We start from the raw sequence: 26,722 nt of genomic DNA on the forward strand, positions 1-26,722 counted from the left end.
AGGGTGGTCAGGGAGTCGGCGAAAGAAATGACAAACAGACATACTTCAAGAGAGTGAAAATCTGAGTGTAATTTTCTTTGAGTTGGTGACCAGTATATAAAGCCATTAGCCCTAAAGGTCACTGCAGGGGGAGGTGCAGCAAGAACTGACTGCACTCTAGCTGCAAAACCCAAAAGAGGCCATAAACTCTTTAAACAGAGACTACTGCCAGCTCTTCAAGAAGATTCTAGGGAGGAAGACAGTTTCCTTCTTTCTTTTTTTTTTAACTTTTATTTTTATTTATTTATGCATACAAGAGCTGGAGTATAGGCCAGAGGTGTAGGGGGGTGGGTGGTGGTGGTGAAAGGATTCACCAGAGACAGAGCGGGGAACAGAACAGGCAGATCCACTGAAATACACTGCTGAGGGGAGCAGTGGGCGAGACAGGAGAGGTCTGCTGCACCCTGTGGGTAGCTCCCTGGCTGAGGATTGAACTCGGGCTGTCGCGGCAATAGCACTACACAACAAGGGAAACCCAGCGTGGAAGACAATATATCTATGCTTTTTTCACTTACAGGGCACACACACACACAACTTATGGACAATGAACCTAGTGACTGACTACATTTCTCTCTTCCCTTTGGCCACTAGGAAGCTCAGAATAAATTTTGTAAACTTCCTTCAGCAAATATATAGACTCACATGTTGATCTCATTGACATTTTTGACATTTTCCTCTGTTGTTTCCATTCCCATCCTCTCTCAACAATTTACTCATGGAATTTGGTATTAGATGAGTTTTAAAGAGCCACCTCAAATCTTATGTCCACGTAGAGAGAAATAAACTAAGGAATATATTTCAATCCAGACTCTCTGACACACTTTTCCCCCCCATAGGGACTCCTGGTAGTACTGAAGATGACAGGCACTCACCCTGCATGCATGAAGATGTATGTCAGGTAGCGCCATGCCTGGGCTCGGAGCTGTGGGTGGTACACCAATGAATTCTTCAGGTACCGTGGGTGGGTTACCTGCAGCACAAATTGATCCAGTGACACCCCATTGTAGAGGAAAAAGGCAACCTGGATGAGAGTGCGAAATGGAGAGGACCTGTTACCAGGTGCAAATTGCCCAGGAGCCCCCTTTGTGCTAACATAAGTCCTCCCTCTGGAACCTGTCATCTTTCCTTCTCCAATAACGTGGAAATCCAACACTCAATCTAGCTTTCAATCACTGCTCACCCCACTTCTGTCTGTATGAAGTATTCACACGATGATCACATGATCTCTTGGCCCATACTTCTGTGAAAAGCAGGAGAGTTTGGAGGATTTTGAACTTCTAGTAATATCTCACATATCCACTTGGGGGATGAAGCAATTCCACATATTTTTTTAAAAATTGTGGTAAAATACATACGACATAAATTTATCATCTTAATCAGCTGTTGGTTGTACAGGTCAGTGGTGGCAACTACACTTACACTATTGTAGCCACCACTACCATGCCCCTCCAGAACTTTCTCATCTTGCAATGCTGAAACCCTGTACCCATTAAACACAAACTGTATTCTACTTTCCCCTAGACCCTAACAATTATTATTATTATTTTTTAAAGATTTATTTATTTTTATACAAGAACTGGGGTACAGGCCAGAGGCGCGGGAGGGTGAGAGGATTCACCAGAGACAGAGTGGGGAGCAGAACAGGCAGAAGGACCGAAGTACACTGCTGAGGGGAGCAGCGGGCGCGGCAGGAGAGGTCTGCTAGCCATGTGGGTTGCTCTGAGGCCAGCAGGGATTGAACCGGCACTGCAGAGGCTGCAGACAGCTTCACAGCGCTGCGCTCAACCGCCTGTGCCACCAGGGAGGCCCACAATTATTATTTTTAAAGATTTTATTTATTTTTGCACAGAAGAACTGGAGCGTAGGCCAGAGGTGCAGGGGTTGAGAGGACTCACCAGAGACAGAGGAGAGCAGAAAGGCAGATGCAGATGTACTGTAATACACTGCTGAGGGGAGCAGTGAGTAGGCGAGACAGGAGAGGCCTGCTGTGCCATGTGGGTTAGCTCCCTGGTGGGGGATCAAACTCAGGCCATCCCATTGACAGCGCAGAGACTTGACCCCTAGACCACCAGGGAGGCCCACCCCCCTGGCGATTGTTATTCTACTTTCTTTCTCTATGAATTTGACTACTCTAGATACCTCACAGAACTGGAAGAATTATAGAGCATTTGAGTTCCTGAGACTGGTTTATTTACCTTGCTATGTCACAAAGTTTATCCACATTGTAGCATGCATAAAAATTCCCTTCCCTTTTAAGGCTGAATAATATTCCATTGTATGTATATACCACATTTCTTTTCTCTATTCATCCATTGGTAGACCCTTGAGAATAACATTGCTATAGAGATGGGTGTACAAATATTTGAGTACCTGCTTTCAATTCTTTTGGATCAATATATAGAAAGGAATTTATGGATCATATGGTCATTCTATGCTTAATTTTTTGAGGACCTGCCATATTGTTTCCTGTATCAGCTGCACCATTTTACCTTCCCACCAACAGTGCACATGGGTTCCAATTTCTCTACCTCCTCAATACCATTCCACTTAAAGTGAAACACACTTATTTAAATCTGAAAAGGGTATTTATTTTACTTCTTCTTTTTTTTTTTTTTTTTTGATTACTCAGCCCTGTGTCCTTTGCCCCTTTGTCCTTTACACATTCACATATAACATTTTATGGATGCTTTCAGGTATTGACTAGGCCATAGTAGTGATATCTTCTCCAGGAATTGATGGGGCTTATGCTCCTACACTAAATGGCCCCAAATTCCTGTGTTTATGACTCAAGTTGGTTTTTAAATTTCTTTTGTTCTCTCCCATATTGCCATATTATCAATAGGTTGTTAAGCAGGTAGTACAGCCAGACTGCTACTTCCTATTGCTGGGTGGTAGCTTCTATTGCTTTCCTTCTATTTTTTTTCTGTTAGAGAGATGGAAAACCAGGTTACTAGAACTGTATGTAAAAGAAAAGCCTTGGGTTTTTAGTACAAGGAATTTGAAAGAGCATTTTCCCATTTCTTCTAGATTGAGGGTTCAAGTTTACATAGCTGAGGTTCCTGGAACATGGAAAACACTCTGGCCACAAAACACAAAACACTCTGGAAGACCTTGGCAAATTATTTGAATTCCTGGGTCCTCAATTTCCCAGTCTGGAAATGGGTATATCAAAGCCTCTAGTTCCAGGGTGGTGATGAGGTTTTAAAGAGCCAGTCTTGGGCCTCCCCGGTGGCGCAGCGGTTGAGTGCTGGGTTGCGAAGCTGCCTGAGGCCTCTGCGGCGCCGGTACGGCGCCGGTACGATCCCCGGCTGCTCCCAGGCCACCGGAGGAGGGTCCCACATGGCGTGCAGACCTCTCTTGCCGCCCGCTGCTCCCCTCAGCAGTGTACTTCGGTCCTTCTGCCTGCTCTGCTCCCCGCTCTGGCTCTGGTGAATTCTCTCACCCTCCCGCGCTTCTGACTGTACCCAGTGCATGTATAAACAAAACAAACAAACAAGCAAATAAATAAATAAATAAAACATGCCTCTATTTAAAAAAAAAAGAGCCAGTCTCACTCAGCTCTAATCAGCGTTGGGTTAAGACCTCCTGGACTGAACCTGGAAACAGCTCAGACCCCCTGGCACCTGAGCTCCTCGGCTCTCTGGAAGCCCTTCTGTCCACCTAAGACAATGCAGGTGGCCTGGCTGAAAATACAGCTTCCAAGGCAGCTCATTATTATTGGTCCTCAAATAGAAGTTAATAAATAGACCAACACAGTAAGCGCTTCGAGAACAAGTCCAAGAATATCTCAGAAAAATCACAACTTCAAGATGTACTTGGATGAAGCCATAACAACAAATGCAGGAGCTCTGGCCTGCAGACCAGATATTCTGATTTAAAAAATAAAAAAGGAAAGATGCCATGAAGCTTAACAATCCTGCCGTTTGATTAGGCAGGAACTTCACAAGAACATATGCAGGGGGCGGTAATTAGGCCTATGGCTCTGGAAGAGAAATGGTGGAGATTATAAAACGCCAAGGGAAGCCAAGCTTCCATTCAAGAGCTGGGGTTGGGGGTCCACAGGTTCTTGAGCTGAACAGCCAAAAGAATTCAGAGTTCTTCATACATGAGCACAGATTTAGAAAGTGGTACCTTAGGATTCTGTTGCATAAGCTAGAGACTTATAGAATAACAATAGGCATGGATGATTCCCTACGGGGAGACTGTTCTTTCACAATATGTTAAGCCCACATTTACCTGTTCATAAGCATGCCCTACCCTAAGTACTGGTGATGCTTGTGTTCAGAAAGCACCAATGGCCATCCTTTCGCCCTAAATAGAGGAGTCTGAAGGGAGAAGCAGGGCAGGCCTGGTTATTCCTGCTTTATAGGCAAAAGATGGAGTCCCAGGGGAGTAAATGACTTCCACATTACTCACTTGGGGAAAAGCTAAAATAAATTGTTTTTAATGAGTTAGCATGGCTTAAAACCCCCAAACCAAGGAACTTACTACATTTTTCAGTGGCTATTTTTGGTGAGGTGGTCACATGGAGATTTTGGTGCAGCAACTATTGCTGAAATAACCACTTTGGGCTATTTTTGAGTTCTAGGGGTTATAGCCACATTTTGTATGTACTGCAACAGGGCATGACTTGCAATGACCACTGGATCTTCCACCATCACCATTTGGTGGGGAAGATGTTGCCCTTTTCCTCAAGATCTCAGATACCCTCTTGGCTGCTCTCCCTCTAAGTCTGAGCCACCACCATCCTCTCTCCCCCTTGTCCTTGCCTCTAGTAGTGTGACTGTGATCATGAACCAGGGCGGGGGGCAGCAGGTGTAACTGTCGTAGTACCACTTGCGGTCAATCTCCCGCGGCAGGGTTTCATAGGCCACGTGGCGGATCAGCCGCTGGGAGAGGTTTAGCCCCTTCTCCTCCAGCAGCGCCTTGCTGCAGAGCCTGCGGTTCCCCTGAAGGATGGCCTGGCGGAAGCTGTTGGATCGCTTGTTGCTCATCTGCATGGGAAACATAGTGAGGGAGAGTGTCAAAACCAAGGTCTCAGGGGAGCCCTGACCCCATTTCTTGGCCAGCACACTCCTTAGACCAACCAGGCCTAATCCCACTTTTTTCTTTCTTCTATGGCCTGCAGCTGCCCTGACATATCCTTAGTAGGGGCCTGACTCCCAGAGACCAACGGTGGCCTTGCTGGCTTCCAGCTTGAGGCCTCTGTGGCTGCCCACCTGCACTCCATGACCACATTGCAGATACTTTTTTTTTTTTTAAGATTTTATTTATTTATGCATACAAGAACTGGGGTACAGGCTAGAGTTGTGGGGGGTAATAGGGTTCACCAGAGACAGAGTGGGGAACAGAAAAGGCAGATCGACTGAAATACACTGCCTAGGGGAGCAGAGGGTGAGTCAGGAGAGGTCTGCCTCGCCATATGGGTTGCTCCCTGGCCAGGGATCGAACTCGTGCTGCAGTGGCTGCGGACAGCTTCACAGATTGCATCTTAACCCCTTGCGCCACCAGGAAGGCCCTGTAGATTCTTCTTATGGAAAGATGTGCTGGAGACATACCTCTCCCAACTCCAGAGTCCACAATGCTGCCTGGGTGGCTGTTCTATGGTAGCTGGAGTGGGACTATAGACCTAGGTGTGGATAGCAGGGTAAACTTGAAGGCGGGAGCTCAGAAAGGGCTGGCAAGGTGCACCAGGCCAGACCAAGGTACAGATCTAGAAGCCCTGTCAGGGGAAGGTAGCTGGGAATACTGAGGTTCAGATCAGGCCAGGTGGAATGAGCCTCTACCTGAGTGCCCCTTCCCTACATCTGAGTGTACAATTTCTAACCTTCAAATTTTGGCTTAAAGTTTGTTTTACAGGCAGGATGTATTCCTTCCAACAATTCCCTGTTCTCATGCCTATAATGCTAAAAACTGACACTTCTTAGTGGCTTGCGAGTTTAGTAAATGTGGCAGGGTTTGGGGCTGCATGCACACTGCAAGCCCAAGAGAGGAGCACATCGTCACATTATTCTGTAATCACTCTTACCATCCTTTCTCCCAATGCCCAGGTGCGCACATGCACATGGGTATGGGCTATACACTTACAAACACATTCGTGGCCACACCCTGAAGACCTACGATGGGAACAGACTCCGCATGCGTACAGGAGAAGCAGTGTGTGTGCAAACACCCTCACCTTTCACCTGCACTCATGCCTAGATCTGTGCTGGGCACAGTAGTAACCACGACCTCGGGCCTCTGAGAGCTTAAAAGGAAAGATGGACATGTAAACAGCAGCAAAAGAGGATGTCATCTTAGTTATTTGGTGCATAACATTATCCTCAGTTATAGATGAGACAAAAGCCTAGAGAGGATAGGTAATTTTCTCAAGGATCCATAGTTAGTTCTTCACAGTCAGGATTCAATCCCAATCTGCCTGACTTCAGTGTACCGGAGAAGGATCCAGCTCCATCTGATCCCAGGCCACGAGCTCTCCATCCAATGCAAGTTTCCCCTGTCCTCTAGCTCCCATCCCAGGAGCCCCTTCTTAGTCCTGGTCACATGCTCTGGCTCAGAACTTGACCGGAGAAATCCTGAGAGTAACAAGTAACCTGCTGTTGTAATGTCACCCAGTCCCCCAGCGGGAGAGAGCATTTCACTGCTTTGGCTACGTCCTTGCTCTGCCAGAGATTGAGCAGGGCTCCACGGTGCAACTAATATGCTGGTGCTGGGATTATGGATGAGCCTATACCGGCTCAAACCCATGGCCTGGGTTTTGGTGGCACTGCTGGGCTCCAAGTCACAGGGCTCACCTCCACCACTGACTCCATGGATCCCAGCTGTCCCCAACTCAGCTCTGTACCTGCCCTCTAGGAGGCAGCCCCCTGAGTCTACCCTGAACAGCAGTAGATTCCTTTGCCCTTCCAGCTCCTTTCTGCAAATGTTAACCTTTGGACAAAGGTGGGCTCTAGCTAAGAGGCAATTAAATTAAGTTCAAAGCTCAGGGGCATCCATATCAGAAAGCTCACCTGGCACAGTGACAGGCGTGGTGGGTACTGGCTCCTCCATCACTAATGTCTTGAATTCTAGAAGTCTGGGGAACTTCACCAGTCATTTCACTCTCCTCCCCTCCAAGGGTCATAAGAAGGGAAGCGGTAGTCTCCATTTCACCAAAAGGGAAACCAAGGGGTGACTACTAGCCTTGTGTTTGTCCTGCTAGTTAATACAACTTCTACTGATGCCCCATCCAGCCACGGTGGGTAAAATGCTGCCTGCTTAACCCCACTGAACCCCACTCCAGTTCTACCACAGTAGCTCCCCTAACAGCACAGCAGTAATTCCCAGTGAGGAGGAAGTCCCTACTTTCAGAACCCAGAGTGCTGGGCAGGATTCATGAACTGCCTCCAGCCCCTCCAACAACCCAGGACATCTGCCAGCAGGACTGATGAGCCTTAACCTACATGACCCATTGCTCCCCAGGAGGTCTGGGTTGAACAACGAACACCCAATCCTCAGTTCTGTCTCCTGCTAACAATAAATAACTTTCCATTCCCAGCTCTTCCTTTCAAAGGAACTGACCCCACTCCCAGTTCCAGGGGTGGGCAGTGACTGACTTGAGTCAATCAACGCATGATTCATTCTAGGCTAATAAGAAGGAAGAAATCCCAGGCTTTGTGAGAGTGCTGCTACAAGAAGTGTCCCTTTCCTTTCCTGTATGGTAAGACCCAAGGGTGTGAGGGCTGGAGCAGCTGCAGCCACTTTACTGCCACAATTGGAAGGTCTGGAATTGCCAGGGGCTTCTTGAGAGGGGTGACACTGTAGAAGGCAGAACTGAGACAAAGAGAGACTAGGTCTTTGGTGGTATCCTTTTACCTGCTGAAGTCTGGCCTTTTTCAGTGCTGTGGGTCAACAGATCTCTTTAGTCGTACCTAAAGATCCTCTAAGTGGCAACCCCCAAACAGGTCTCTCCCAGAAGCGAGGGCCCCAGAGCTCTCACCAGGTTGACAAAGTCCTGGTAGCAGATCTGCCCATCCGCATGGCTGTCGGCCAGAGCCAGAAGCACCTCCCTTTTGTGGGGATCCAACTTGGAGCTGTGGCTCTCCAGGAGGCTCCGGAACTTGCCTGTGCTGATGTAGCCCGTGTTCCCAGGGTCAAACTGAGGGAGAAGCACAGACAGAAGTAGGGTCAGTGGGGCTTGGCCCCCCTCTCAGCTCTGGGACAGGTGCCCCCTCTTCTACCACTCAACAGCTCTTGTCTCCAGTCCTCTGCCAACAGAGGCCCAGGCTGTGTCTGGGATGTGTCCAAGTCCCCCATGGGAAACATCCAAATAAGGGCATGGACAACCACTTAAATCCTAGAAGCCCTGGAGATCTTCGAGATCACCCACTCCAACTGTAGCATCATGGATAAAAAACTGGAGTCTCAGAAAGGTTTACTTCCCTCCTCTCCCTTACTCTTGACTTTAGACAAGAGGAAAGCAGCAGTGAAAAAGCAGAGAGTTCCTCCAAGAGGAGGGGCTTTTGTGGGAAGACTCAAGGCAGGGGAGCAGGGACACAGCCTTGCAAATCCTTTGTATCAGGTTGCCGCCCCCTTCCATGCCCACACTCATGCACCCCCAAACCACCCCACCCCACACGAGGGCTGCACAGGGCTTCCTGCTCTGGGCACCATGCTCTATCTTGTGTTATTTCTTAACTATGTCCTGCTGCCCCAGCACTTTGCACACAGGAGTCCCTCTAGCTAAGATTCCCTTTGCCCCTCATCTTGCTGGGAGTCTCCGACTCACCCTTGCCAACAACTCAAATGTTTCATTTCCCGGAAGGCACCTTTGCCGCTCACCCTGCACTCTGGACAGACCTGAGACTTCTATCCCACACTGTTGTCCAATGTCCACTTCCGCCTCCTCACCGGAGATGGCCGGTTCCTCTACGGTCAGCATCACAACTTATACCCGCTGCTTAGCATAGAGCCCGGCATTACCGTCACTCAGTCGGGACTTGCTGCGTGAATAACTAGTGCATGCTGGGAGGAACAGACGGGAATGAATGTTCCAGGGGAAGTCTCACCGGCTCAGTTAGAGAAGCATCTTACTTATCTCTCAGAGAAGACTGGACCCTTTCTGTGCCTTTTTTTTTTTTTTTTTAAGATTTATTTATTTACGCATACAAGAGCTGGGACAGGCCAGAGACGCGGGGGGTGAGAAGATTCCCCAGAGACAGAGTGGGGAACAGAACAGGCAGATTGGCTGAAGTACACTGCTAAGGGGAGCAGCGGGCAAGTCAGGAGAGGTCTGCTGGGCCATGTGGGTTGCTCCCTGGCTGGCTGGGGATTGAACTCGTGTTGCAGAGGCTGCAGATTGCTTCATAGTGCGGTGCTTAACCCGTTGCGCCACCAGGGAGGGCCCCTTTCTGTGCCTGTTTAACAGCCCCTCTCACCTCACAGAACCCATCCGCTGCCCCCTGAGGGAAATCCCTGCTAGAAAATCACCCTGACTGCCTCTCCTGGGAGCCAGGGGTGTTCCTGGCCACACGTGCTTCCCTGCTGACTGCGCGACACTGGACTCGGCGGTGGGTGGCTTAGGATTTACAAGGCAAACACATCGTGGATGTCTGTGTACATGAGGGAGCTGGGGAAACCAAACCCACATTTCCACCCTTTTCCACATCAGGTCAATGAAGACTATTTTAGGAAGGCTGATTCTGTGTGCAGCGTTTCTAAGACAATCCAAAGAAATCGCCAAGAGTCACAAGTCATGGGCTGCTTCAATTCTCCCTAAAACTCCACAAGGGCATCTCTAGCGAGACCTATTTTAAAATCCGCATGTGGCCCCACCCTCAAGCCCAACACCAGGTTTCCGGGATGACACCTATGTTGTTCACACCCTCGAGTATTTCAGGAAACTCACCTACACCCACTCCTTTAAGATCTTTAAGAAAAAAAACACCTAATACTTGCTGAGTTTGTTCCTGGGGCCAAGTACTGTTCTCAGCACTTTATGTGTTTTTCCTGGACCTCCTACAACCACTTTACAAAGCTGGTCCTATTATTACCCCCATAGTACAGATGAAGAAAGAGAGGATGGGGAAATGAGCACGGAGAGGTTAAGTGCCGAGCCTGGCAGCCTGGCGCCGCCGGCTCCTCATCACTTCCCGTTGCCACTGACCTTCAGCCTCCAGGGGCTGCTCAGCTGTTCAGAAGCAAAATTTATGGATCAAAGAGGTGAGTCCGGACCCAGAGAATAGGGGGCTCTAGGAGTCTCATGGATTCGCCCGAAACCGGTATTTTGAAAGCAGGAAAGAGCCCCCCAAAGCAACAGTTCAGCCCTCCCCTTTCAGAGAGGAAAGTGAAGCCTGGAGGGGAGGGGCAGGGGCAGTCAGGGAGGGTCTCCTCGAATGCTGGGCACCTGCACCAAACCTGACTCTATGGAGGCGGGGGGGGGGGGGGGGGGGGGTTGGGGGGGGTTGGGGGGGTAGGGCCGCGGGGGTGGGTAGGGGGTGGTTCACCAGCCTGCTTCTCATGCTGGGTGGGCTAATGAAGGGGTGTGGGGCTGGGGCAGAGGGGAGGAGGCTCTGAAGCAGCCTGAGTCCTGGGAAAATTCCCAGTGTGCACTGCAGGGGGGCAGTGGTCTGTTGCAGGATGAATCCCTCCTGCCTGAGCCTGTGGAGGAAGGCCAATGGCCTTGCAGTCCCTGGGAGCAGGGACACCAATTCCCTCCCAGGGGCTGCCTCGGAGGCTTGGGAGGACAGTGAGGTGGAGGGGCTGGGATCAGGCAAGGGCCTCTCTCCCTCATTCTGGCTCCAGACAAAGAACCACCTGCTCCCCTCCTGCCCCTCCCCCTCCAGGGCTCCCTGCTGTTGTCCTAGTGACAGGGGCTGCCCTGTGGCTCCTGGAGCCCCCACCCCCACCATGGCCTGCCAGTCCTGCCCCAAGCATATTACAGACTCCAGACTGCAGAGAATGAGCTGGAATCAGGCCGAGCCTTCCTCCTCTGCCAAAACTCTACCTTTCATGCCAGGGCCAGACAGGCCAGACAATGGGGGGTCACCGCTACCCTAATAATGAGGCCTCGGGGATGAAGGAGGATGACTAGGGGGAGGAGAGGCAGGAAAGGGGTTGGTTGCCTGGGCTCACAGATGTATACAAGACATGATCCAACTTCCAACCCAACATCACAGAATATGAACTTAAGAGCAAAGGGTAAGAGTGGGCATGGGGCACAGGGCAGGCAGGGCGGGAAGGGGAGACAAAGGGAGAAAGAACAGAGAACCAGAGAGACGATGCTGCAGGAGGCAGGGAGAGGTAGGTCCGTTGCCCAGAAGGAAGAGTTTCTGAAGGAGGCGGCAAGGAACCAGGTCAATCCCATTCCTGTCTGGGCCACCAACCAGTTGGTGTAATTTAGGGTAAACACCTGGAGCCATGAGGGCCGCGTCTATAAAACCTTGCGGGTTGAGCCAGTGCCGAGTAGCTGCTCTCCATGGCCACAGACCCCGTGAGCAGCTCCACTGGCCTCATTCAAAGCAACGCAGGGTGCGGAGTTTTCACGGAGGCTTGGCTGACCCTCCTGGGCACACTTCCCGCCTCTGGTCTCCTTCAAGGTCAGTTATGGGGGATGCGATCACACTAGGAGCTCACATTAGTACCACAGCTTGGAGCTTTTGGGGAAACAAACCCCACAAATGCAATTTCCTTGTAATTAATATGTTGGAGTTCCCCATGCTCCCACTCCCAGGTACTCCATGCCTTGGATTCACCCATTTTTGAAAACAGGGAGCTCTTGGAGTAACGTCCAGGAAGAGTAGGATGAAGGAAGACTGATTCTAGTTGTGGGTGGTCGTGGCAGCCAGAGGAATGTGGCATGAGTGGCCTGCAGGCAGGGGTATATAAGAGGCAGGAGTCAGGCTGGCATTCTCACAGCTGCCTCCAGCACAGGCCCTGCACTGCGCAGGAGAAGGAGGCCACCTTCAAGTCCACATTCCGTCTGAGTGGAAGAACTGGTGGGAGAGGGTAGGGAATGCACAAAGCGAGGCGCTGAACCTCCCACAGCTATCGCCCCCTCCACCCGTCTGTCCTTGAAGAGAGCTGTGGCTCTGTGGGGAAGGGACGCTGAATCCCACTGTCATCCAGCCCTCCGGCCCCTTAATCCTCTAGGTCTCTAGCTTTTCCCAGCCAAGGACCCCACACGTCTTCTGCCACATATCCCACCTCCCACCCTTGGCCCCTTCCTGGGGACTTGTGGCCTAGGCTGGGACAAGGACTCACCAGGTTTTTTTCTGTATTGTCACCTAAGGGTTCCCTTTCCCTCTCTGGGGCAAGAAGTCAGGGAAGAGTTCCAGAAGGAATCCTGTGCCAGCTGCTGGCAACTTAGGCAGATACTAACCAAACTGCCTCAGTTTCTTCACTAATGATATGGCAGGAACTGTCCCTTCTGGGGTCTATACCCACCCCTGTGCATCAATGCATATGGGGGATGGGGAAAGAGGAATCTTTCATGCATACAAGAGGGCAACTGATCTTTCTACCTCTTTGCTCCATCAAAGGGTGGATGGGAGAGCCTCCCCAGTGGCACAAGGGGTTAAGATGCAACCTTTGAAGCTATCCGCAGCCACTGCAGCACAAGTTCGATTCCCGGCCAGGGAGCTACCCACATGGCACAGCAGACCTCTCCTGTCTCGCCCGCTGCTCCCCTCAGCAATGTATTTCAGTCAATCTGCCTGTTCTGTTCCCCACTCTGTCTCTGGTAAACCCTCTCACCCCCCACATCTCTGGCCTGTACCCCAGTTCTTGTATGCATAAATAAATAAATCTTTAAAAAAAAAGGGTGGATGGGAAAATCAGTATCAGTATGAGGGAGGTCCACATTGGGGGTGGGTTAGGGTGGAGACAGCTTGGTTTGTGCTGTCAGCGGGGCCCAGTGACACTTGGGGAGAGGAGCAGCAAGGCAAGAGGTCATTAACCACAGTCCCAAACTCAGTGGTTTTCTAACAGCTCTGCAGAGTAGCAGAGCCCAGAAAGGTGGGGAGGGTTGTGAGCAGGCCCCCCACCCCTCTTCAGCCAGACTAGCTCCACTCTGAGCTGTGTAATGTACTGGCCTTTTGCACAGCCCTTGACTGGACAACAGTGGGTGTGAAGTGGGTGTGAAGTGTGTACAAAGCCTGCTAGATATCAGGCACCACTTCACTGAAACCTCAGGTCACCCTGCGTCTCCAGAGTGCCTGGAGATCAAGAAGTCTATTCCTCTGTCTGAGCACAATTATTGTATCTCTTTATTTTTTGAAAAAAGATTTATTTATGCATACAAGAACTGGGGTATAGGCCAGAGGTGCGGGGGTTGAGAAGATTCACCAGAGACAGAGTGGGGAACAGAACAACAGGCAGATTTACTGAAATACACAGCTGAGGGGAGCAGTGGGCGAGTCAGAAGAGGTCTGCTGTGCCATGTGGGTAGCTCCCTGCCCAGGGATAGAAGTCGTGCTGCAGTGGCTGCGGACAGCTTCATAGGTTGCATCTTAATCTTGCACCACCAGGGAGGCCCAACAGTGTCTCTTTTTTAACTAACCAACTTGGACAATGTTATATGGTCCCCCTATTGAAACCTCACAATAACCCTATGAGGTGGATACTATCATGAATTCCATTTTTCAGTGGAGAAAACTAAGGCATGGAGAGCTGAGTTGCTCAAGTCTGAACAGCTGGTAATTGGCACCCACGGACTCACATCTGGGTGGAGGGGCCCAGAGCCTCTTGCTCCCATTCTTAGGATGTTGTGGCTAAAGAGAGTTTGAAAGAGGCAGTTTGATTCTCTCATTCAACCATATGCCAGACATCATTTTATGGCTGGGGAAACAGAGTTAGAGAGCAAAAAAGACAAGCTCAAGGTCAAGGAGTGAGGCAATGGTCAAGATGGGAAGAGTTTGAAGTTCCTCCATTGGGGTGGCCTGGACCCAGCCTTGCTTGTCTTTGTTTTTCTCTGTCCTGTTCAGTTAAATGAATTATAGTCCCTGGTTTATGATGATCCCACAGTTTGGGACCTTTTTGTAAGGGATGATACATAAAACCATCTTAAGGGATCTGCACGGCCTTACAGTGGAGAGGCCTGTCTGGATTTGTTCAGTCCGACATTCCCTAAATTTACTTGACCTTTGATGATTGTGTTCCTCGACACACACACACACACCCCCCCCCCCCCGCCAACACTCTAAGGAACACTCTGGGAAAAATGTGTAAGTTCAGAGTAGAGTCATTTTTCCCTTCTGTGAAACCCAGCCCCTTGCTGATGGTTCCAAACCAGCCTCTCACCTCCATCTCGTGGGTGGCACAGGGCCTCAGAGCAGCTGACACTGCCTGGAATCCACCAGCAAAGCTAGACTCTTTGGGATTGGAGCCCCAGCCAGAGGGTTGAGTGGGGAATGACAGGTCCCAGGAGAGCCTGGAATCAGTGACTGGCTTAATGGGCCACTGAGCCTTCATCTCAGGGAACAAACCCCGAGGGAGCTGGATCTGCCTGCTCAGCACCCGGGACAGCGGCGCCACTGCTCTCCTCCCAGCCTCAGGCCAGCAAGCAGGGCCAAGGCTTCGGAATTTATCCAGCAGCGGCAACGCAAGGAACACATTTATTTTATATCTATTATGTATGTGTGATCTGCACAACTACATTTTCCGGACAATTACACTTCTCGTGCCTGCTCTCTACACTCGAATTTCCCTCTTTCTCCCTGAAGGATCCTCTCCCTAACCTTGATCTGGAGAGACCCAGGACCTTAGTGAGGGGGGTGGCACTTTCAAGGACTCTGAAGGCTGCGCCTGGGTTGCCATCCTGGTGAGGATACCTTAGGTCTGAAATCTAAGGAAGGCTTCCATTCCCAGCCCACTGTCTCTCTGTCCACCAAGATAGAATGAGCCCTGGGAAATGACCTCAGGACGTGTGTGGGGCTGGAGGAAGGTGTTGGCAGCTGTCCCTCTCTCCTTGGGGGTTACCACAGCTCATCTGCTGATTCTTTGCATCATTACCCAGCTTCTGAGCAGAGCAGAATTAACAAGGCTGTCCAGGGGCTTATAGCTCAGCAGAGCTGTCCCCATCCAGCAGTCAGGGCCCACCAGGGAACTCTGGCCCATTCATAGATATTTACAGCTCCATAAATTAGGTCCAGGCCCGCAGCTGCTAGGGTCAGGAGGTGAGGTTATGGGAGTGGCGCTTTCTCTTCCAATTCTCCTTCCTTGCAAATGAGGATACTAATTCACTCCATAGAGAAAGCCACCTCCAGACCCATGCCCTGACTTTCCCCTCTGATTCAAAAATATTGATTTTTCACAAGTATTTCATCGTTTTAGTCTCATACCAATCTGGGAGTGTGATTAGTCCCATTTTACAGATAAGGAACTGAGGCACACAGACATAAGCAGCCTGCCCAGAGGTAGTTTGAGTGAGCAGACAGAGTAGATCTGGTCTGTTGCAAATGGAAGCTGAGAGATTTTCAAAGACTTCAGGCGTCCCTGGGAAGGACAGAAAGTGGCTCCTAAAAACCAGGTACTGACCCCTTCTGTCCTTGGGTCTAACAAGATAGAGGCATAATAGGGGTGGGAGGCTTGTGCTCCCCTGACCAGGCCAGGCTCTGACACCTGGAGAAGTTTCAGTGATTCCAGGCTTCACAATTATATTATCTCTTTCAGTTGCCACCACCAGGGGCCTGGGGTGAGGCAGGCAGTTCATATCTCAGGGAGCTTCTCCCAGAAGCCTCAAACCAAGCTCCTGAGCATCCCCGCCTCCCCTCAGTCAAATAGCCAACCCCCAGGATCTGGAGCTGGCAGGATGAGTAGGGAACTAGAATACTCTTCCCTCAGCAGAGAAAAGGGCCTCCAGGCCTGAATCCAGGGCCGAATCCAGGCTGAGCCAATGGACAATCAACACATTTCCAGAAAACTACCCAGCTCTCTCAAGGAGGAGAGCTCTTAGACTTTTCCTGCAACACAAGAAGCCGGGTTGGGTGGGCAGTGAAGGGTGGGGGCAGTCTCTTTTCAACAGCCCTGTCTCTCCCCACCCTGAGAGGGGGCCCACTGGAAGACCCTGCTTCATCCCCTTCAGTGCCTCCCCAAGGCCTCAGAAACACACAAGACTCTAAAGGGGATGCAGGGGGCTGTGACTCAGAGGCAGGCCCCTTGGGCCCCCAAGAGGAAAGGAGGAGAAGAGGAGAGGGGAGCAGATGCAATGCCAGTGCTGACTCATGCAGGCCCAGCCGTCACAGCCGCCTGGGGACTGAGGCCGAGTCACAGTCATAAAGCCACGAGTTCCACAGGAGCAGCAGACAAGGAGAGGTGGGAGGGGTTCAGTAGGGAGGGGGCCTCACATCTGCATGTCCCTCCCCTTCAGTCTCTAAACCTGTTTCCTTCTGATGTTTCTCCTAGAAGCCACCAAAGGGTCCCTCTGGTTTTCTAGAAGAGAGTGCTATAAGATCCAGGAGGGGAGCAGGGAAAAGACAACAAAGGTCACTGAGCTGCTGCTTCTCTTGCTGTGGCCCTCTGCTGTTTCAGAAGCCACCAGGAGCCTGTGTGTATACACACACACACACACCCTCTGCAGAGGGACCTCATTTGCTCTGTCTTTGGGAAAGACCTGCTCCTTGACCCTTAGTTTCCTCTGTAAAGAGAGGACAGCACCACTCACTTCACAGAACTGCTAAAAGATCAAAAGATAATGGATTCTTGCATACATATCGGGCACTCAGTGTTTACCACCTCACAGAAATATATTCCAGCTCAGATCTGCACCTTGCTTCAAAAAAGGTGATGGGATGGGATGGGGGGTTTACATAGTTACCTCTAGTTATTCACAATTCAAGATACACACTGACGCATTTCCATAACCACCCCAGAAGGTCAGTGACCTGTTTCCTCTTCTGCAAAATGAGCAGACTGGGCAAGATGCTCCCGGTGGCAGTGCCTGGGCCCAGCTGCCACATGGGAACCAGCCAGAGGAGGTCTGCTTGGGTCACCCGAGGATGGGCACCTGGTTCTCACCTTTCACCTTCTTCTCTGCAGGGCACCTCCTTGGACTTCATGAAGGGACTGAGAGCGGGACTATCAGTGAGCAGAAGGGTAATGGGGTGTCAACATTCCCCCAGGCAGCCTATGTCCAGAAACTTTTCATTCTTTCTGGAAATTTCAGCTTTCCAGCTCCTGCCCTACAGAAGTCAATTTGACAGCAAGCAAGGAACCCCAGACTGGGGATCTAGACACTGTGATCCAAGACCTAGAACTATTCTGCATCAGAGGTTATTCTGCAGTGTTGGGACAGCCCAGTGACACCGGAAGTGCGGCCATGTTTATCAGGAGCTCACCACGCACTGAGCAATGTGCTGCCCAGGCCCACCTCCTTAGGCCTCACAACCACCCTGAGGGGAAGGTACTATTCTGGGGCAGCTTGCAGATGAGAAACCGGAGGCTTGGAGCGGGCACCTGGCTAACCCACTGTCACCCATGTAGAAAGAGCAAACTGTGATGTGAGCCGGATGCGTTTCTTCTTTTTAGTGCCTTAGTCACTAAGGGCACCAAGTAAGCCAAGGAAGTCTTCAAAGCCTCGTGGCAGGAACATGGGTCAGACAGAGTGGGGATGGGCTCCTGTCCCAGCTCTGGCACCAGTGGACCGAGTGACCTCAGACAGCTTCATCTGTAAAATGAGCAGACTGGAAAAGATGCTGCCAGCGACATTCTAATAATCCATGTCCTGGAGGTAGGAGAAGCCCCGGAGGGCCTGAGACAGGCCCATGAGCTGCTCCTGAAGAGGACAGCTGAACCCAAGACAACACATGCAGGGCTGGAGCTCAGCTTGCCATTTGTTCAAACATGTGTGTGTACCTGTTAGGTGTCAGGCAGGGGCCAGGCAGCATAGTCTCAGATCCCTAGGCTCCACTGCTCAATGGCTACCAAGTCCCTTTTTGACAGTGGTCAGAGAACAAAGGGCTAATTGGGCATGACTGCTAGGGTCACGGGGGCAGAAGCAGGGTCAGGAAGCTGGCTTTGTGATGGAGGGATACCCACGGCCTCAAGCGTTGGAGGTGCAGAGTCCAGGCAAGGGGTCCAGTTAAGCCCATAGCTTTGTCCCTTTCCGGGAACCCCTCTCTGCTGATCATGTGTTCTGGGGGCCACTGCTAAGGTCACTATCTCTGGGAAGCTGTTTCTTCTATGGCTCTTTAATTAATCCACTTGGTGGTGATGTCTGAATCTCTCTTCAACTTCCAGAACCCCCTTAAGCCAGCTAGACCAGGCTGGAGGGAAAGAGGCTGGGTAGTGGAGATATTTGGTGAAAGAGGCAGGAAAATCCTCTGGGCTCAGAAATAGCTCTATCCCCAGGAGCCAGTACAGGGAATGAGCTGGTTTAGAGAGGCTGCCATCTTCCTGGGCGGCCCTGGGCTTCATTCCAGCAAATTCTGATCCCCGGTCAAGAGTGAGCTATCAAATGTCCACTGGGTATCAGACATCGGGAAGGGAGTTTCCACCTCCACTTGATTCCTTCAGTGGTCCTTGTGTTATAGATGATCATCTCCATTTTATAGATGAGGAAATTGAGGCTCAGAGAGTAAGTCACTTGCCCCCAGATCTAGGGTGCTGTCCTGAGCAGACACCTAAGTTGCCTTGTATTCTGCCCATGGTATATTTATAACTTCAGTGGGACAGTCAAGATAGTGTGCTTTCCTTCTTAGAGATTAGCAAAGTTGGGGGTCTCTTTGGGATCTGGGAAATGTTTACTTCCAGTTTGAAAGGAAAAAAAGATAAATACAATCAAGTTACTTTTAATTCTTCCTTTTTCCTCTTGTTCATTTGAGCTCAGAAGCAATTGTGCTTTGTTGTACGAACAGAATTCTGCTCTAAACTCTTTTGCTCATTAAGCATTCACAGACATTAAAAGCATTTTTTTTCATAGAAGGCACTTTTAAGGTGAAACTGGAAAAGGTTTTTCCCACCCTGGCAGCTCTTTCTGGGCTAAGTGGGCTCCAGGCTCACATTTGCCATTGACCTGCCATTTGACCTTAGGTCCTTGAGGGCACCTCCCTGAAGTTCAGGAAGGTACTGAGAATGGGATGATCAAAGCATAACCTGAAAAAGAGGAGCTTGTAGGAAGGCTATGAAATATAAATATATGTATATTATGTAAAATATATGTTATGTAACATATATACATGTATATACATATGGAGGAGAGAGAGAGAGAGAGAGGAAAAAAAACTAAAAGGTACTTTACCTTACCTGCACAAAATTATAAATCAAAAAATATATAACCATGTATAAAGATTTACCAAATTATCATACTTCTCAAACACCGTATAAGGGGTTTCTTAAGAAGTGATGCTGGTATAACTGGATAGGAATAAAATCTGGATGGAGTAAAGGGTTAGATGATCTTTTTAAATCATCAAAAAGTAGTAAGAAAGAGATGCATGTTTATGAGATCTGAAGAAGGATGGAAACTGTCTCAGGTCTGAAGCAATAGAAGGAATCATGAAGGTAAAGCCCAACAGATTCAACTATAGAAAAACAAGACATTTTTACCAAGATATTACACTATAATAACAGATTGATAATTGTGGTAAGTTTAAATCTAATGTTGAGGAAAATCATTAAGATCACAAAGGTAGAAAAAGACAATTCCTTCAAGGAGAAGTTAAAATAGGAAAAACACACACAGAATATCGGCATTGAGGTCATGACCTTCATGTTTCTTGCCTGCTGTGTCTTCTGGGACTCATGGGGAAAAACTGAGGGATGACATGCTAGTCCCCTGCATAAGCAGACCAGAATATGCCCGAAAGTGATTGGGGTGACCACAGGACTGGGGTCACCTGTTTCCTTCACCTCCAACTCCCACAAAAGGTATCCTGGCCATTTGGTTGAGGGGTGACTGCATAGAACCAAAAGGCCAAGGTCATAACTGCTAGCCCTTGGGGGTCCAACTAGCTTCATGCTGAGTGGAAATTACTCTATATACTGAAGAATCAGACAGCAAGGAAGGGCTGGTCCAACTCCATCCCTAACATCTGGAAAAAGGTCCCAGCAGAAACTGAGTGACCACTGGTGTCCCTGTGTCCTAGAAAGGGAAGGAGGACTGACCATTCTTCCATCTAATGACCTCCAGAATGTGAACTCCGGAGCCATACCAGCTTGCAGGACTCTGGCAGGTGTCCTGTGACTCTCACCCCATCTCCTACAGTGTGAGCCATCAAGGCCCATTTCTGTATGAAATGATGGGGAGGGTGCCTGCAGGCTCCAGCCAAACATTCTGGCCTTAATAGCACTAAGTTCACCAATCTCCAAATCCTACCTTTAAGGAGGTCCAGAGAGAGGAAGAAAGGATAAAACACGTCTACTTCTGAATAACAAGGCATCCTTCCGAAGCTGTGTGTCCAATCGAGAGGTCTCATACCTACTTTTCATTTAGCCCTGTTAGGGGAATGGCCCAGGCTGGTGACACAAAGTAGAACAAACACAAGGGCGGTGAGCAGCTCTCCTCAAACACAAAGCACCAATAGGAAAGGAAACAGCAGAAATGGGCATCTGATGCTGCAGGAGGGGTGGGAGGAGACATAAGGCAGAACTTTCTGAGAGAGTGCGTTTGATCAGAGTAAGCTTTGGGACTTCCATTCCTGGAATTAATTGTGTCTGTCCAGAAAGGTTCTGGGTGGGCCTTCTCAGAAGCTGGGGGATGCTCTGTGTCACCCAGGACCCCGTAGGAGAAATTGGATTTCATGGACTTGTGGTGCTAAGCATTCTCTCTGCTCCCTCAAGTTCCAAAGTATTCCTAGGAGCTTTCCCCCATTCGACCAATGAGTTGTTTTAAAATGTGGACTCTCAAGGAACTCGCAAAGGAAATTAATCAAATGAGAAAGATAGACACAGACAGAGAAAAAAAGAATGATGCACTTTGTTCTAGGTTCTGATTTTAAATCTGGCAGAAGGTGTGAAGGGCTGGCAGCTTGTTGGTAGTGGTATCAGTGGCAGCAGGCAGCTCCCGCCTGCCTTCGAGCATCAGGCCGGCAGCTGCTGTACTCTTAGGAGCTGGAAGGAGAGTGGGTGGCACTCAGGAGCTGAGGAAGAGATGCGCTATCCCACCAGGACAGGCGCTGGTGGATATTCCCGAAACCTCCACTAGGCCTTAGGTTAATGTGGACAAGATGCCAAACCACTACTCCAAGCCCACATGTCTTTGAGGCTGCAATTCCACGTCTTCCATCCCACATGGGCATCTGAATTGATATGACTCCTCTGATTAAACCTGTCTAAAACCAGGGCCTCCCTAGTGGTGCAAGGGGTTATGAAGCAATCCGCACCCTCTGCAGCATCCGAGTTCAATCCCCTGCCTGCCAGGGAGCAACCCACATGGCACAGCGGACCTCTCCTGACTCACCCGCTGCTCCCCTCAGCAGTATATATCAGTCAATCTGCCTGTTCTGCCCCCTACTCTGTCTCTGGTGAATCCTCTCAACCCCGCATCCTGGCCTGTACCCCAGCTCTTGTGTGCATAAATAAATAAATCTTTCAAAAAAAAACCTGTCTAAAAACAAAACCACGGGCTTCCCTCATGGCACAAGGGATTAAGATGCAGCACTATGAAGCTAGCCTCAGCCACCGCAGCAAAAGTTTGATCCCCAGCCAGGAGGTAACCCACATGGCACAGCAGACCTCTCCTGACTCACCCACTGCTCCCCTCAGCAGTGTATTTCAGTACATCTGCCTGTTCTGCCTGTTCTGTCTCTGGTGGATCCTCTCACCCTCTGCATGTCTGGCCTGCACCCCAGCCATGCATAAAATAAAATAAATCTTAAAAAAAAATTAAAAAAAAAAAGGAAATAAAACCAATACCACATCCTCACCCTGACTTTTCTTCCTCGATTCAGAATCTCAGAGCCATACACATAGTTCACTGCATCTATTCAGGTCTAGTAAGATCCATTGCCAGGTCCCTCTATTCCTTTCCATTCTTTTTGTCATCTTCCAAGTCAAGATGCCTGTGTTCATTCACCGTAGCAGGATCCTGGCTAGTTTCTCTCATCCCTGAAGTCCAGCTCACCTCTATCCCACCATCACAAAGAGCTTCCCAAAGCATTGCTTGGCTCCTGTAACAAACCTGCTAAAAAAAACTTTCAAAGTCTTCACCGGCATTCAACATGACACCGTCTGGTCCAAGTCACTTTTTCAGCTTTATCTCCCTCTCCAAACCAACACATTCCCTCTGGTCCAATCAAATGGGTCTCTCAAAGTTGTACAGACTTCATGGCACAATCACTTATCCCAGGATCAAAGTACTCACTACTCCCCAACACTGGGACTTCTCTTGCCTCTTCTGCTTCATGTAACAAAAAGGGAAAAGAAACTACTTGACAGCACACAACCTGAGTACCAAGCAAAAGAGAGAATAATTTCCTTGCTGAAGGTCAAATGGCCATCTCCAGATTCAAAAGTTGGCACTCTCCATTCTATTCCGCACACCTAACTCTAGCATTACAAGCAATCACATACTATTTTCCATCTATAATGTCTCCATCCCTTGCTGTAAAATTAAATTAGAGTGAGCTTTCAAAAGAGTGTACTGTGAGTCACCCTGCAAAAATGGCAGAGATTTGACTTCAGGGGTAGCCACGGATCTTTGATGGTGGAGGCAGAAAGAGAAGAGGGGATATTAACCCACCCCCAGGCCAATGGAGATCTCCTGTCATAGAAAGAAGGTTCCAGGCTTTCAATATGTATTGTCCATTTTCTACACGGCATACACCTGACTCTGGTGAAGCGAAGTTGGGAGGAGGAGGAGAGGAGGCTCTCTCAGGGGAGCCCACTGCCTCCTTCTGAAACCTGGAGAGCAGGGGAGAACAGTGTCTTTCAGTCTCAGATGCACTAAGCCACGCCTCCACCCCACGTCACAGTCTCAGGAGTGCAGAGCTAGGGAAGCCCACGCAAGCAGGGAGACTGAGTGCAGGGAGGGCTGGAAGGAAGGGGGATTTAACTGCTCACATACCTGATCAAACAGGACTTTCCAGTGCTGGTAGAGAGGGAGACCATGCAGGAGAGGAGGATGAGGAGAGAAAGAAAGAAACACACTTATCACAGGCCTCTACAGTCCCCTCAAGTTCCTAACATATCTCCCAGCTGCTGCCCCAGATCAGGGACCCACCAGGAGACCAGGAAAAACCTGGAAAGAGCTGGTCATGACTGTGTGCCCAGTGAAGGGAGGGAATTCAGAAGGAGGGGTACCTTTCTTTTTGGGCCAGGCAGAGGGAGGGATGAGCAGAACAAGGTGCTTTTCAACAATTAATAAATAAAGGTGTCCAGCTCTGTTCCAGGGTCTCTGATAATGTCTGCTGCCTAAAGTTCACATCTATGTCTACTCCCAGGCCTGGGAAAGCATGGCCAGGTGCATTTTCAACAGATCTGCTGCAGTGGTATCAACCTGCAGGGGGTCAGAGACCCTCTATTCATGAAAGCACCCCCTTGCAATAAGCACTAACATTTTGCCAGAAATTTGGGAGGAAGGGGCTTCCAAAGGCACTGAAAGGCACCCAGTCTCTCCCCTGGCTGAATCTAAGCGCTGGGGCTTTGGGGCCAGAACCACAGGAGGTAAAGGGGTGGGGAGACGTTATGCTCCCCCCACCCCAGCCTCCTACAGGCTTTCAGATTTAGGTTTGGTGGGTTGAGGGGCCAGGCATCGTTTCCACTCACCACCCTAAGAGAGGGACAGGGCAGGGCCTAAATTTTAACCTCTATTTGCAGGTTAACTCGGGAGCGAGCAGCTTAAGAAACTCCAGTTCCCAGGACCGCCCAGTGCCGGCTCCGCCGAAGGCTCCCAGGACGAGAGGGAGGGAGGAGACTGGAGCAGCAGATGGCAGGGAAGCCCTGTGGGGCAACTCCTCCCTTCCTTGCCCAGGCACCGTCGCTGGCACCGACGCTGTCTGGGACTCCAGAGCCCCCTTCTGGGGGCAAAGCCTCCCCCAGCACTCCCCTCGCCCCCACGGCCGGGCTGGGGCGCAGGGGCCAGCTTGAATTTCAATCAGCGTCGCGACAGAGCAGGTGCCGGGCGGGAGCCGACCCCGGAGCGGAGAAGGGGGTCGCCGCACCGGTCTGCGCGCCGGCTCGCGGGGACTCTGCGGCGCCCGCTGCTCCCCGGGCTTGGGGAGCCCGCAGGTCGCGAGTGGGAGGGGAGGGGGAGTCACTGCCGTGACGCGGCCGCCTCTGCGGGAAAACGCCGTGTCCCGGGCACTGCACCAGCCGCGGGGAGGGGGCTCTGGCGGCCGACGGGTCCCCGGCGCAGCGGCTGGAGCTGCGTCCCGCAGGGAAGCCGCGGGAGCCCGGGCGGGGGGTGGCGCGCGCGCGTTTTGGGGAGACCAGTCCCTCCGCCTTCTCCCGGGACACGGCCAATCCGGGGTGCTCCCGCGTCACCTTGAAACCTCCAAGTGGCCCCACGGGGGGCGGGCGGGGGCAGCTCTCCCCACAGTGCCCCCCAGAAAGTTTGCCCAGGCGGGGGAGGGGGCACTCACGTCCTCCGGCGCCGGCGGCGGCCGCTCCTCGGCCTCGGGCTCCAGCTCCTCGATGCGCTCCGCCTCGGCGCAGGCGGCCACTGCGGGACCCGGGCTGGGGTGCTCGCCCATGTCGAGGTAGGGGCCGGGGGGGCCGGCGGCTGCGGGGCTCGTCCCGGGGCGCCGGGCTAACTTTGCGCCGCGGCGGCCGCACCGCTCGGGGGGCTCTGAGAGCGCCGCGCCGCCTCCGCGCCAGCCCGGCCGCCCGCGCTCGCCCCCATGGCCCCGGCCCCCGCCTCGCGACCCCGGGACGCCCGGCCCCTCGGCAGCCAAACTTCTCCGCGCCCGCGGCCCGGCCGGCCGCCGCCTGCACCCCGGCCCCGCGCCCGGCTCCGAGGCGAGGCGCCCTTGGGCCGCCCCGACCCCGCCGCTCCCCGCGCTCCCTTCCCGCTTCCCGCGGCCCCCGCTCTGCGCCGGCGTCTCCTCCTCCCCGCGGACTCCTCGGGGGCGGCGCGCAGGCGGGGGCGGGGCTGCTCCCGGGGACCGCCGCCCCCCCCCCCACTCCGGGCGCCACCCCCCGGGCCGGAGCGGCCAGAGCGGCGCGGCGCGGCGCGAGGAGGGGGAGGGCTGCGGCGGGGCCGGCGGGCAGAGCCGTTCCGTCCCCGGCCATGTCACCACCGGCCTGCGCCCCGCGCCCGGGTCCGCCTCTCCGTGCAGGCCCGGGGTGCACAGCCCACTTCCCCGAGCCGCCGGGGTACGATCACCCGGAGGCGGCAGATGCCTGGAGGCTGGGGTGAGGTTTCACTAAGTTGGCCACGTGGGGGTTAACTGACTGGGGGTGAATTGGGGGCGAGATGCTGGCAGGAGGACGCTATTCCCCCACCCTTGGCAATTTAGAAACTGGAGAAATCAGCTAGCGAAACCTCGGACCCCTAGTCCTACATCTTTCCCCTCTGCATCCAGAGCTATCATGGTAGTGAGCGCCCTGGCTTCATCTGAGCAGGTTGACAAAGCCCAGGGAAGTGCCCCAACTGGGAGAGAGGCGGTAAAACAAGTAGGAATGAAGTTAAAGCAAAGGAATAGAGAAAAACCAAACCCCAGTGCTGTTTCCCAGCAGGAAAGCCCCTCCCCTGGAGATCTGTCTACCTAAGAAACTGTCTCCCAAGAGGAGGCTCTGCCTTTAAAATGATGGCTGTGATGGGCTGGGTCAGCTGCCCGGCTTCCCCAGGCAACTCGGGGACTCCGTGGCCACGTCCTGCAGGCAGTCTCCAGCCCACACCACGGTGGTCCCCTTTCACTCCTCTCCCCACCAGCTACCAGCTCACTCACTTGCCTTTTTGCCCCCTTCTCCCTATCAGAAACTGCGGCTCTTTTCCCCTGGTGAAAGCTGCAGTTAGTAAGAGGGATAGATGTGTTGATAAAATCTTTATAAAGCAAACACCTACCCTTAGCCCCCATCCGACCTGTGACCATCTCATCCGACAGACAGCTCCCTTGAAACACAGAGAAGGAAATTAACTCAGTTCTAATTAGGTGAGTTTGCTACAGACACCAATTTTCATCTTCCTTTCAGAATGTGTGACCATTTCAACTATTTTTGTTTCTCATCACCATCTCCCCCCCCCCCCCTACTCTACTAACAAGTCAAGAATCTGCCAAGATTTCCTTGTAAATAAAACTGTCTGCATAGGGTGTGATTTTGAAAACAGCCTTCAGGGGACAGAGGAGAGGCTGATTTCTTTGTGGAAAGCCCAGAAGGATAAGAAGAGGCTGCTGCGGCCCCTGAGATCATTATCGCCTCCCCTCCCCCAACATCATTTAAGTGACCCTCCTGGGTGCTGGCTGTGTTACCCTTAGATGTTTGGGATTGAAGGAGTGGCCAGGAAGAGGATAGTCCCAGGGGAATCAGGTGGCAGGAGGGGGCACTCCAGAAGGTTAACCACTTTGTCAAGATGCCCTCCAGAAACTGTTTATTTGGAGGTGACAACTATCCAAGGGGGTATAGAAATGAAAAGGAGGGGGTTGTTGTGAGTCCAAAAAGATTTCCCGAAGGATATGGCCCCAGAACCAGGCAAACTGGGGAAGTTGAAGGGGGTTCATTCCAGCCAGTGGGAACAGCATGGACAAACTCCAGTAGGAGTTTGTGAAACAGTAGGGTATAGGAGGGGGAACTACAGGCAGTTTGGCAAGGCTGGAAATCAGAGCAAGGA

The 26,722-nt window shown here is 51.4% G+C and overlaps 1 protein-coding gene across 4 annotated transcripts in view; it reads right to left on the reverse strand.

Annotated features, from left to right (window-relative positions):
* RHBDL3 (rhomboid like 3) overlaps positions 1 to 24,644 on the reverse strand; it is a gene marked incomplete at both ends in the record, with an annotated part of 44,439 nt that extends 19,795 nt beyond the window's left edge. The window contains 5 exons of one of the 4 annotated variants that reach the window (XM_084238298.1): positions 912 to 1,060; positions 4,809 to 5,033; positions 8,018 to 8,176; positions 23,018 to 23,041; positions 24,534 to 24,644. In XM_084238298.1, the coding sequence (XP_084094424.1) occupies positions 912 to 1,060; positions 4,809 to 5,033; positions 8,018 to 8,176; positions 23,018 to 23,041; positions 24,534 to 24,644 (668 nt within the window). Of the gene's footprint in view, positions 1 to 911; positions 1,061 to 4,808; positions 5,088 to 8,017; positions 8,177 to 23,017; positions 23,042 to 24,533 lie in introns of all 4 variants that reach the window. The other 3 variants (XM_084238297.1, XM_084238299.1, XM_084238300.1) reach the window with 3 other exon arrangements.
* Between the last annotated feature and the right edge of the window lie 2,078 nt (positions 24,645 to 26,722).

This window comes from Talpa europaea (genome assembly GCF_964194135.1).
Source record: "Talpa europaea genome assembly, chromosome: 7".
NCBI classification, from domain to species: Eukaryota; Metazoa; Chordata; class Mammalia; order Eulipotyphla; family Talpidae; genus Talpa; species Talpa europaea.